This window comes from Hyla sarda, chromosome 8 (assembly GCF_029499605.1).
Source record: "Hyla sarda isolate aHylSar1 chromosome 8, aHylSar1.hap1, whole genome shotgun sequence".
Taxonomy (NCBI): Eukaryota; Metazoa; Chordata; class Amphibia; order Anura; family Hylidae; genus Hyla; species Hyla sarda.
This window is the reverse complement of record NC_079196.1, coordinates 137,751,765-137,764,268: the sequence shown is the minus strand read 5'-3', so window position 1 is coordinate 137,764,268 and position 12,504 is coordinate 137,751,765. Positions and strand designations below refer to the sequence as shown.

Here is a 12,504-nt window from a genome sequence, read left to right as displayed (position 1 = left end):
AAAGAGCAATAAACAACAAAAAAATAGCCTTCAAAAAATTCAAATCTGATGGGTCAGCTATAACATTTAAACAGTACAAGGAGCTTAATAAAATCTGTAAAAATGTAATAAAAACAGCAAAAATTCAATATAAGAGACAGGTGGCCAAGAAAGCAAAACTAATCCTAAATATTTTTTTAGATATGTAAATACAAAAAAACCAAGGACAGAGCATGTAGGACCCCTTAATAATGATAATGGGGAGGTTGTCAAGGGCGATCAAGAGAAGGCGGAGCTACTGAATGGGTTCTTTAGTTCTGTATACACTATGGAAAAAGGAGCTGACATTGGCCAGGTCAGTGCTGGTAACACATCATGTAATGTACTGAACTGGCTTAATGTAGAGATGGTACAAGGTAAGTTAAGTAAAGTAAATGTAAGCAAATCTCTAGGGCCGGATGGACTACACCCAAGAGTTCTTAGAGAGGTAAGTTCAGTAATATCTGTACCCCTGTTCATGATATTTAGAGATTCTCTAGTGTCTGGTATTGTGCCAAGGGACTGGCGCAAGGCTAATGTGGTGCCAATCTTCAAGAAGGGCTCTAGGTCTTCGCCAGGCAATTATAGACCGGTAAATCTAACGTGCATTGTGGGTAAATTGTTTGAAGGACTTATAAGGGATTACATACAGGAATACATAGGGGATAATAGTATTATAAGTGATAGCCAGCATGGGTTTACTAAGGATAGAAGTTGTCAAACCAATCTAATTTGCTTTTATGAAGAGGTGAGTAGAAGCCTTGACAGAGTAATGGCTGTGGATATAGTGTTTCTGGATTTTGCTAAAGCATTTGATACTGTCCCTCATAGACGTCTGACAGGTAAGTTAAGGTCTTTGGGTTTGGAAATTTTAGTTTGTAACTGGATTGAACACTGGCTCATGGATCGTACCCAGAGAGTGGTGGTCAATGATTCGTACTCTGATTGGTCCCCGGTAATTAGTGGTGTACCCCAAGGTTCAGTACTGGGCCAGCTGTTGTTTAATTTATTTATCAATGATATAGAGGATGGTATTAACAGCTCTGTTTCTATCTTTGCAGATGACACCAAGCTTTGTAGCACGGTACAGTCTATAGAGGATGTGCATAAGTTACAAGATGACTTGGATAGACTAAGTGTCTGGGCATCCACTTGGCAAATGAGGTTCAATGTGGATAAATGTAAAGTTATGCATCTGGGTACTAAGAACATGCATGCGTCGTATGTCTTAGGGGGGATTAAACTGGCAGAGTCACTGATAGAGAAGGATCTGGGTGTACTTGTAGATCACAGACTACAGAATAGCATGCAATGTCAGGCTGCTGCTTCCAAAGCCGGCAGGATATTGTCATGTATAAAAAGAGGCATGGACTCGAGGGTCAGGGACATAATACTCCCCCTTTATAAAGCATTGGTACGGCCTCACCTGGAATATGCTGTTCAGTTTTGGTCGCCTGTTCATAAAAGGGACACTGCGGAGTTGGAAAGGGTGCAGAGATGCGCGACTAAACTAATATGGGGCATGGAACATCTTAGCTAAGAGGAGCGATTAAAGGAGTTACAATTGTTTAGTCTTGAGAAGAGACGTTTAAGGGGGGATATGATAAAGGTATATAAGTATATAAATGGCCCATACAAAAAATATGGAGAAAAACTGTTCCAGGTTAAACCCCCCAAAGGACGAGGGGGCACTACCTCCGTCTGGAGAAGAAAAAGGCGACACGCCTTCTTTACCATGAGAACTGTGAACTGTCTACCTCAGGAACTGGTCACAGCAGGAACAATTAACAGCTTTAAAACAGGGTTAGATACATTTCTGGAACAAAATAACATTAATGCTTATGCAGAATTATAAAACTACATCCCTTATCCCCTTACACCCTTCACTTCAATTCCCTGGTTGGACTTGATGGATGTATGTCTTTTTTCAACCATACTAACTATGTAACTATGTAACTATGTAACCCATGGTGCTGATTGTTGGGGCAAGGTCAGAGGAGTCTGGGCATTTAAAACCTTTGAGATTGACATCACCTGGTCTTCCCAGATGATGATTGAGAACAATCCATGACACTGGCAGGTCTCAGCTTTGCAAAGGGGGCAGTGCATGCTATAAATTCTGCAGGGTGCCCAAACTTTTGCAGACGCCATTTTTTTTTGTTTTCTGTTATTTTGAAAACAAAAAAATCTAACTTTTGTTGACATATTATAAGAATGTCTAATCTGTAATTGGATACCTTTAGGAGATTTTTCCATCTTTCCTTGGCTTCTTTATGCACATTAATACAAATTTTTACTTGGGGTGCCCAAACTTTTGATCCCCACTGTACATATAGTGAGTTAGTGTACAGCACTACAAAATGTCTCAAGTCAGGACTGTTATTATCTAGCCAGAATATGTATACTTCAGTCCATACCTACCAAGAAATGAGTCTTGTCAGTGTCAACTATTTGTCCTGTCCACTGTACACAGGGTTCTCGTGTTATTAGTACCACAGATATATTATCAGTATTCTCTAAAGTTTTACGTTGCGGGGAGAAGTAGCAAAAAGCCAATGGGCCCAATAGCACAGGCATCTGGGTAGAAAGCCTTTGGCAGCCCAATCCGAACAATGTCATTACACAGAAAAAGAAAACAGTCTATATATGGTTTCAAGTATACTTATGTTATTGTCAGTAATTAAACATTTTTATAAGCTTCAAATGTCAGTATGAGTAATACTAGGGTTAAGTGTTAGTGAAAAGGTACATATGACCCGTTACCAATGACCTGTTACTTTCCTCTACTACAAAGGACTTTGTTACATTCATCTGGAGTCTGTAAGGACATTTGTGATTAAAATGCCACATGAACTCTTACAACTGTTTATACCCCTGAGAAGGATATTCTAACCAATGCCTCAGGAATATCTACATAATCCTGTGAAGGACATTCTGACCAATAACCCAGGAACTATTTTTGTTTGTTCTACCCAGGCCCATTATGCCACTTCTACAACATCTACCCTCCAGGATGTTACACCGAGCATGACCTATCTTTAGAGGGGGAGTTTGTGGTTACCCAGTACAGAATATAGCATACTGCCCATCCTGTGTGGCAGATGTTGCCTTCAGTGTTTGTCTTGGGCCCACACTACTCAGGACTCAATATAATATAATGTTATACTATGGTTAAAGTTCTTGCATTTTCTGTGTACCTGTTTTAAGCATGCTAGAAATCTGGTAGGGGAGTGTGCATGTGGTAAACCATGTGACTTGTCACCCCAATGGGAATCCTCCAAATATGCCCCTTATACAATGTCTGTAGGAGTTCAGATTCAGCTGAGGTACAGTTTGGAGAAAGTCTGAAGAGAGGTTGAGGTGTTCTGAGGAGGCCTCAAGTCTAATCCTGCAACCATGCATCTTCTAAAGCAAATTTCCTGCACCCAGGTGAATGTCAAGCTTAGCAGTAAGCACTAAAGTCCCAGGGACCCAAATCAGTCATACAAGTCACTAAAGTCAAGCGTGGGTTGCCATACAGCAGGACAGTCACAAACCGCACAATCAACTACAAGTCCCAGCAAGCCAATAAGCTTCCAAGGTTTACCCTGCACCTCCCTTCATACCAATCTGAGATGTAACGGATTGTACCATCTTTCCTGCCTCAGTAAAGTCAGTTTTTCCGTAACCTTGCATCAGATTATTCATTGCCCCGTGTCTGGCCCAGGAGAAGCTGGCTCAACCTCGGATGGCTAACCGTGCCCTGGAGTCACGAAAAGGTTAATTTGAACATTACCTTCACCTGACACAACATATATATGATTTATATATACATATAATCGTGTATTTATATATTCATGTATGTTTATTAATCATAACCAATAAATCTGCATACTTTAGAATACCTGTGTATTATTTAGGATGTTGCAAAAGTACCGCCAAGCGCTAATCAATGAACTAAACAATTCTGGGTAAATAGTCACGCCCAGAGACATGAATTGCATGGTTTATATTTTTAGCACTTTATCAGGTCACATATTTTGAATTTTGGTGACCACGTCATTGAATCATTTGGTGACCACGTTATGATTTACAGAATTAGCAGCGTGATCATCGCGAAAGTGCGCAGTTTGGCTTTTGGAGAGTGCACTTGGCTCGAATGGATGTTGGGGACCATGTTACGTTTATAAACCCCCATGGTGCCAGAACAGTGAAAACCCCAAGACAAGTGACCCCGTTTTGGAAACTACACCTCTCAGGGGGGTCTGACAGATTTTTGGAACAGTGGGCTGTGAATATGAAAAATGTAATTTTTTTTTTTCACAGACTCCTGCTCCTAAAATCTTTCAAGACACCTGTATGGTCTAAATGCTTACTGCACCCCTTTTTACATTCCTTGAGTGGTGTAGTTTCCAAAATGGGGTCACACGTGTGGGTTGTTTTTTTTTGCATTTATGTCAGAACTGCTGCAACCATCAGCCATTCCAATGCAAATCACCAATTAATTTCCGTACTAAGGAGATTTTTTTTTCTCCTTTTACCTCTTGTAAAAATGAAAAGTATGGGGCAAAAACAGCATGTTTTAGCCCCCCACATTTCCTTTTCATAAGGGTGTAAGGAGAGAAAAAAAATGCTCCCGAGTACGGAAATATCCATATGTGGCCCTAATATCCAACTGCACTCCTGTACCTTTCTGTCCTGTGTGGCGGACTCTATTTCAGTGTCCCCTGAGTCCATCCTTATTGTATGTATCTTAAATGGTTAATAAGTGCCTTATGTTATGTATGAGATTGTCTTTATAATGTTCATATGCCTTTAAATGTTGTCACCAAGTCATGTAACCAGAGAAGGAGTCAGTGACCAGGTGACTTGTGGGTGACATACAGGACCCTCTAAAACACTCCCATGTAAAAGTCAGATGATTCTCTGCTGAGGTTCCGTCAAGACCTGAGTGTGTCTGGTGTCCTGAAGAGACCCAAGGCCTAGTCACGTAGCCACGCTTCCATCACCAAGTGCCCCACAGGTGAACGTCAAAGCCTCTTTATTTTGTGTAAGTGTAGAGTAGTTTAGGTGTTTTTACAGTGCATACACGGTTTACAAAGAGTTTCAGCTACAAGAGTGAGCCATGGCGGATTTTACGCTCACTCGGAGCGAGGAGCGTACTGTAAACCTGTCCATGTGCTCTAGTTCAGTGTTTCTCAAGCACGGTCCTCAGGTAACCCAGACAGGTAATGTTTTCTGGTAGACATGTGCAATTCGGTTCGGCACGAATGTCTAAATTAACGAATTTTACCGTTTTCGTGCATTCGGACCGATCCGAATGCACGAAAACATATTTTGAACATTCCCGAATAGCCACGATAATACGAATAGCAAAGTAACGAATACATTCGTTATTTCCCGACCACAATGCTGTAAATAACGAATGCATTCGTTATCTGTAAACGAACGTGAAGAATTCATTCTGATAACAAATATAATAAAAAGGATATAGATAGTTTGATTTTTCGGATACATGCGGTATTCGGGTACATTCGGTAAATCTTTTTAGTCTTTTTTTGGACTTAAGCGATCCTAAAAAATTATGGAGATACCTTTTTTATAAAAATTTCGTAGGGTATCATAAAAAAATCATAATAAAAAAGATACAGTGGTGATGGAAAAAATTGTATCTAATGAAATGTATCATTTTTATTATAAAATGTTTATTCATTTTTAAACAGGGATCAATTTATGTGAGCGGATAAAGCACTAAAAATGTAGCCGACAATAATGAAAATGTAGTGTGTGCGTGTTTTTCACTTTTTTTAAAAAAATTTTTTAGGTAGTACTACTACTCCCAGCATGGAACACACTCTTCCATGATGGGAGTAGTAGTTACCTGTACTAATTGACAGATTGCAGGGGTCCCTTGCGATCCTCCTGTATAATGTATGAATGCGACGGCCGCTCTCCTATGGTCCCCTGCACTCACGTATATATACACATATTCATATTTCCCGCAGAGCTGTGATTGGCCAGATGGTTCCAGCCAATCACAGCTCTCTGTGAGAAATAGGAATATGTGTATATATACGGCCGTGCAGGGGACCATAGGAGAGCGGCCGCCGCATTCATACATTATACTGGAGGATCGCAGCCGGCGTCAGGAGTGATACCTGCAGTGATCTTTCCTTTACTACAAGTACTAATACTCCCAACATGGAGCACACTCTGCTCCATGCTGGGAACTGTAGTACCTGTATTAATAGACAGATCGCAGCGGTTACACTCGCTGCCATATGTCTATTAATGCAGGTACTACAGCTCCCAGCATGGAGCAGAGTGTGCTCCATGTTGGGAGTATTAGTACCTGCAGTAAGGGACAGATCCCAGGGATGTCACTTCTCCTGACACCGCTGCGATCCTCCTTATGTGAATGTCGGGATCAGCTGTTCTCAGGGCTACAGAGCCGGGAGAACAGCTGACGCTGAGCCGTAGGTATACATCGTATATCTACTGCCCAGCAAGAACTTACAGTGAGCTTGCAATGTGTATACAGTATACACATTGCTGGCTCACTTAACCCCTTGCTGAGCTGTGCGCTATGAGCAAGCCCAGCAAGGGAAGAGTTAACTTACACTGCTGGACAGTGTAGGTTAACCCTTTGGGCGGTATACACTATATACAGCTATCTATAGATAGCTGTATACAGTGTATACAGAAGACGAAGTCCAGCTTACTTCCCTCGAGTCCCGGGCGGGGTTCGTGTAGCTCCGCCCCCTAGTGATGACGTCATTAGGGGGCGGGGCTACAGAAGGGAACAAGGCTAATTAATCTGAAGCTCTGTTCACATTGTACGTTTTGTATAATGTGAACAGACCCTTCTGGCAGTGTCTACCCAGACAGGGAGACTCCAGCTGTTGCTAAACTACAACTCCCAGCATGCCCAGACAGCCAAAGGCTGTCTGGGCATGCTGGGAGTTATAGTTTTGCACCAATTGGTGGCTCCCTGTTTGGGTAGACATTGCATCATGGGTGCTCTCCCCAGCGGACAGCGCCAAAAATGTCATAACCAATTTTTTGTGTTTTTTTCTTCTCGTTTCAGATCCGTGTATGCAGAGGATTACTGCGGATTCGATGGATTACGGCGGATTATTTCTTTTTTCCTTTAATAAAATGGTTAACGAGGGCTGTGGGGGGAGTGTTTTTTTAAATAAAATAATTTTTCCAATGTGTTGTGTTTTTTTTTTTATTGAATTTTCAAGGTTAGTAGTGGACGCTGTCTTATTGACGGAATCCATTACTAGGCCAGGGCTTAGTGCTAGCCCCAAAAACAGCTAGCGCTAACCCCCAATTATTACCCCGGTACCCACCGCCACAGGGGTGCCGGGAAGAGCCGGTACCAACAGGCCCGGAGCGTCAAAATGGCGCTCCTGGGCCTAGGCGGTAACAGGCTGGCGTTATTTAGGCTGGGGAGGGCCAGTAACAATGGTCCTCGCCCACCCTGGTAACGTCAGGCTGTTGCTGTTTGGTTGGTATCTGACTGAGAATGAAAATACGGGGAACCCTATGCGTTTTTTTTTTTTTACATTTTATTTAAATTTAAAAAAAAAAACGCATAGGGTTCCCCGTATTTTCATTCTCAGCACAATACCAACCAAACAGCAACAGCCTGACGTTACCAGGGTGGGTGAGGACCATTGTTACTGGCCCTCCCCAGCCTAAATAACGCCAGCCTGTTACCGCCTAGGTCCAGGAGCGCCATTTTTGACGCTCCGGGCCTGTTGGTACCGGCTCTTCCCGGCACCCCTGTGGCGGTGGGTACCGGGGTAATAATTGGGGGTTAGCGCTAGCTGTTTTTGGGGCTAGCACTAAGCCCTGGCCTAGTAATGGATTCCGTCAATAAGACAGCTTCCGCTACTAACCCTGAAAATTCAATAAAAATAAAAAAAAAACACAACACATTGGAAAAATTATTTTATTTAAAAAAACACTCCCCCACAGCCCTCGTTAACCATTTTATTAAAGGGAAAAAAAATAATCCGCCGTAATCCATCGAATCCGCAGTAATCCTCTGCATACACGGATCTGAAACGAGAAGAAAAAAAAACACAAAAAATTGGTTATGACATTTTTGGCGCTGTCCGCTGGGGAGAGCACCCATGATGCAATGTCTACCCAAACAGGGAGCCACCAATTGGTTCAAAACTACAACTCCCAGCATGCCCAGACAGCCTTTGGCTGTCTGGGCATGCTGGGAGTTGTAGTTTAGCAACAGCTGGAGTCTCCCTGTCTGGGTAGACACTGCCAGAAGGGTCTGTTCACATTATACAAAACGTACAATGTGAACAGAGCTTCAGATAAACTAGCCTTGTTCCCTTCTGTAGCTCCGCCCCCTAGTGACGTCATCACTAGGGGGCGGAGCTACACGAACCCGGCCCGGGACTCGAGGGAAGTAAGCTGGACTTCGTCTTCTGTATACACTGTATACAGCTATCTATAGATAGCTGTATAAAGTGTATACCGCACAAAGGGTTAACCTACACTGTCCAGCAGTGTAAGTTAACTCTTCCCTTGCTGGGCTTGCGCATAGCGCACAGCTCAGCAAGGGGTTAAGTGAGCCAGCAATGTGTATACTGTATACACATTGCAGGCTCACTGTAAGTTCTTGCTGGGCAGTAGATATACGATGTATACCTACGGCTCAGCGTCAGCTGTTCTCCCGGCTCTGTAGCCCTGAGAACAGCTGATCCCGACATTCACATAAGGAGGATCGCAGCGGGTGTCAGGAGAAGTGACATCCCTGGGATCTGTCCCTTACTGCAGGTACTAATACTCCCAGCATGGAGCACACTCTGCTCCATGCTGGGAGCTGTAGTACCTGCATTAATAGACATATCGCAGCGAGTGTAACCGCTGCGATCTGTCTATTAATACAGGTACTACAGTTCCCAGCATGGAGCAGAGTGTGCTCCATGTTGGGAGTATTAGTACTTGTAGTAAAGGAAAGATCACTGCGGGTATCACTCCTGACGCCCGCTGCGATCCTCCAGTATAATGTATGAATGCGGCAGCCGCTCTCCTATGGTCCCCTGCACGGCCGTATATATACACATATTCCTATTTCTCACAGAGAGCTGTGATTGGCTGGAACCATCTGGCCAATCACAGCTCTGCGGGAAATATGAATATGTGTATATATACGTGAGTGCAGGGGACCATAGGAGAGCAGCCGCCGCATCTGTACATTATACAATAGGATCGCAAGGGACCCCGGCGATGTGTCAATTAGTACAGGTAACTACTACTCCCATCATGGAAGAGTGTGTTCCATGCTGGGAGTAGTAGTACTACCTAAAAAATGTTTTAAAAAAAAGTGAAAAACACGCACACACTACATTTTCATTATTGTCGGCTACATTTTTAGTGCTTTACCCGCTCACAAAAATTGATCCCTGTTTAAAAATGAATAAACATTTCATAATAAAAAAGATACATTTCGTTAGATACAATTTTTTTCATCACCACTGTATCTTTTTTATTATGATTTTTTTATGATACCCTGCGAAATTTTAATAAAAAAGGTATCTCCATTATTTATTAGAATCGCTAAAGTCCAAAAAAAGACTAAAAAGATTTACCGAATGTACCCGAATACCGAATGTATCCGAAAAAACAACACGAATACCCGAATACCGAATGTATCTGAAAAATCTAAACCGAAAATATTGCAGAACCGAAATTTTTTTCCAAAACGAAAAAACGAAACGAAATTAAACGAAAATTTTTCTAGTGCACAAGTCTATTTTCTGGATTTCCTTTCACAGGTGATATAATTATGGTCAGAGAATCAGGCATCACCAGTTATATCACCTGTGAAAGACTTAGGAAATTGAGAAAACATGACCTGTTAGGGGTGCTTGAGGACTGCACTTGAGAAACACTGCTCTAGTTGGTGCATAACTACAACTCCCACCATGCCCTTATAGCTGAAGGGCATGCTGGAAGTTGTAGTTATGCAACAGCTGGAGGCACATGACTACAACTTCTAGCATGCCCTTTGGCTGTTCGTGTATGCTGGAAGTTGTAGTTATGCAACAATTAGAGGCACACTTTTTGCCAAAGGGCATGCTGGGAGTTGTAGTTATGTGCCACCAGCTGTTGTATGACTACAACGGCCAGCATGTATTTTGACTGTCTGTGCATGCTGGGAGTTGTAGGTATGCAACAGCTCAAAAAGTGTGCCTCTAGCTGTTGCAAAACTAAAACTCACAGCATGCACAGCTGAAGGGGATGATGGGAGTTTTAGTTCTGCAAAACCTGAAGGCACACAACTATAACTTCCAGAAGGTGTTTTGGCTGTAGGTACATGCTGAGAGTTGTAGTTACGCAACAGCTAGAGGAAAAAAAGTGCCACTAGCTGTTGCGTAATTACAAGTCTCAGCATGCCCTTTGGCTGTGCATGCTGGAAGTTGTACTTATGCGACAGCAGGAGGCACACATCTCTCACCTCCTGCTGCTGCTTCCCAGATCCTGCTGCTGTCGGTCCTGGCCTGGCCCCCACACCGCAGCCATCAGGTGCCCCCACAGCCACTGGGCACTGACAGGCACTTGCTCTGGCCCTCCGGATTAGGGGCAGAGCGGGTTCCATCAGTGACACCGTCCAGCAGGAGCCCTGATTGATTGGTCGGACAGCACCAATCACCCTTATTTTCCGGGTCACCAGAGACTCAAAAGCCGTGATTCGCCGGTCAGAATTGACCATCCAATCATGGCGATTGCCAACAAGGGGCAGCCTCAGGGCATTATGACAGGGTGGCTTCTGTTAGATAACCACAGCCATCCCAGCCTGATGACCACGTTCAGAGACACGGTAATCCCGGAACCTGGTGATGTAAATGTACGGCACACGTCCTTAAGGGATTTAACTAGAGAAAGCAAGTTTTAAAGAAATCACTAGGTAAAACTGAGAAAACTAGTTTAAATGAAATGACTGTAATACATGAAGAAAGTCAGGCACCTGATGATGTGGAGGTATTAGATTACTCAGAGGAGGTATTATCTGTTATCGTTGAATCTGTTTTAGAACTAGCTTTAACTAGGAAAACCTGTTTGAGTGAAACTAATCACTTAAAAGCAATTAAAAGTGTTAATTGGGAATTAAAAAAATTGCTATAATGTAGCATTTGTTGAGGACACAATAATATTTGGCACAACATAGGATACAACATTCATTTTCGTATTAGTAAAATTCTATTTTGAACAAAGGCGTTCAATAAAAACCTGGTTTAACTAGGGAAAAGCAGTAAATCCTAGTTTTAACAAAAACGTTCAGTAAAACTAATTTTCACTAGGGAAAAGCAGTAAATTCTATTTTTCACAAAGGCGTTCAGAGAGAATTAGTTTTCACTTGTAAAAACCAGTTTTAATTAAAAACTATTTTTAACTGGAACATATATACCTATGTGTACGTTTTTGCACATTTGCTCTACTGTTGTGGAAAAGTATAGAAACTTATACCAATATGTTCAACAGATATGTGAAACACGTATGAAATGTATATTCCCTTCCCTGCACAAAGCATGCCTTGAAAACTTTTCAATAGAATTCCATAGGGTCTTCAGTCTACGGTTTACTGTGTCTATGGGGCTACTGTAAAGAATATCTGAAAAAGCTGTTCAGAAAGGTAGGCAATATAGCTGCTCCTATAATAATGTACAAAAATATTAAATACAACTTGCAAATCAGAAAACAGTAACCATTAGAGTGTATCTGGTATCAATAAGAAAACAACAATAAGAAAATATCTAAACAAGACATTTTTGTACAAAAAAATATGTAAATTACAAGGCATCTGAAATTGCACAAAAATGTTTACTTCTTACCTCATAATGGCAATCTTTAAAAGTGTACAGAGTGATTGTTACCATACTACTATCATTTTGGGGTCTTGGAACATGTAACTTGGCGGAAAGCTGCAGAGGTAGATCATCACTTAGAAAAAAAAAAACAATTAAACAATTACAACAAAAATCATTTAATTGGGCATTAATTAGACCAGACAGATGTTGGATTATCAGTACCAAAAAAATTACATAAGACTTGTTAGGATGGGGAACCTTCAATACAAAATTCTAAGAAGATCCCATAACAATGAAATCTACTAGTATAGGGTTATGTTCATACAGGCATTATATGCTGGGGTTTTTTTGCAGCAGGCTTGCAAGTGTTACAGTGGCAGCAGAATGGATGGAATTTGTAAAAAATCTGAGTATACACTATGAACAAAATCAGTGCATCAATTTACCTCCGGGGCATATATTAATATCATGTCAGCTTATCCTATGAAAACACAACATATTTTGTGTAGATTTTCCTCAATACAATGGGGAAATTAAAGGGGTATTCCAGGATTTTTTTAAATTTGACTATGCTACAGGGGCTGTAGTTCATAATATAGTGTCTGTACCTGTGTGTGACGGTTTTCTCACAATTCTCTTATGTGATTTTCAACCCAATATTTAT

The 12,504-nt window shown here is 41.8% G+C and overlaps 1 protein-coding gene across 5 annotated transcripts in view; it reads right to left on the bottom strand.

The window, feature by feature from the left end:
* The window catches only part of PGAP1 (post-GPI attachment to proteins inositol deacylase 1), a 1,221,194-nt gene that overhangs the window by 377,943 nt on the left and 830,747 nt on the right, over window positions 1–12,504 (bottom strand). For all 5 annotated transcript variants that reach the window (XM_056536018.1, XM_056536017.1, XM_056536020.1 and 2 more), the window contains one exon: window positions 11,865–11,973. In XM_056536018.1, coding sequence (XP_056391993.1) covers window positions 11,865–11,973 — 109 coding nt within the window. The remainder of the gene's footprint in view (window positions 1–11,864; window positions 11,974–12,504) is intronic.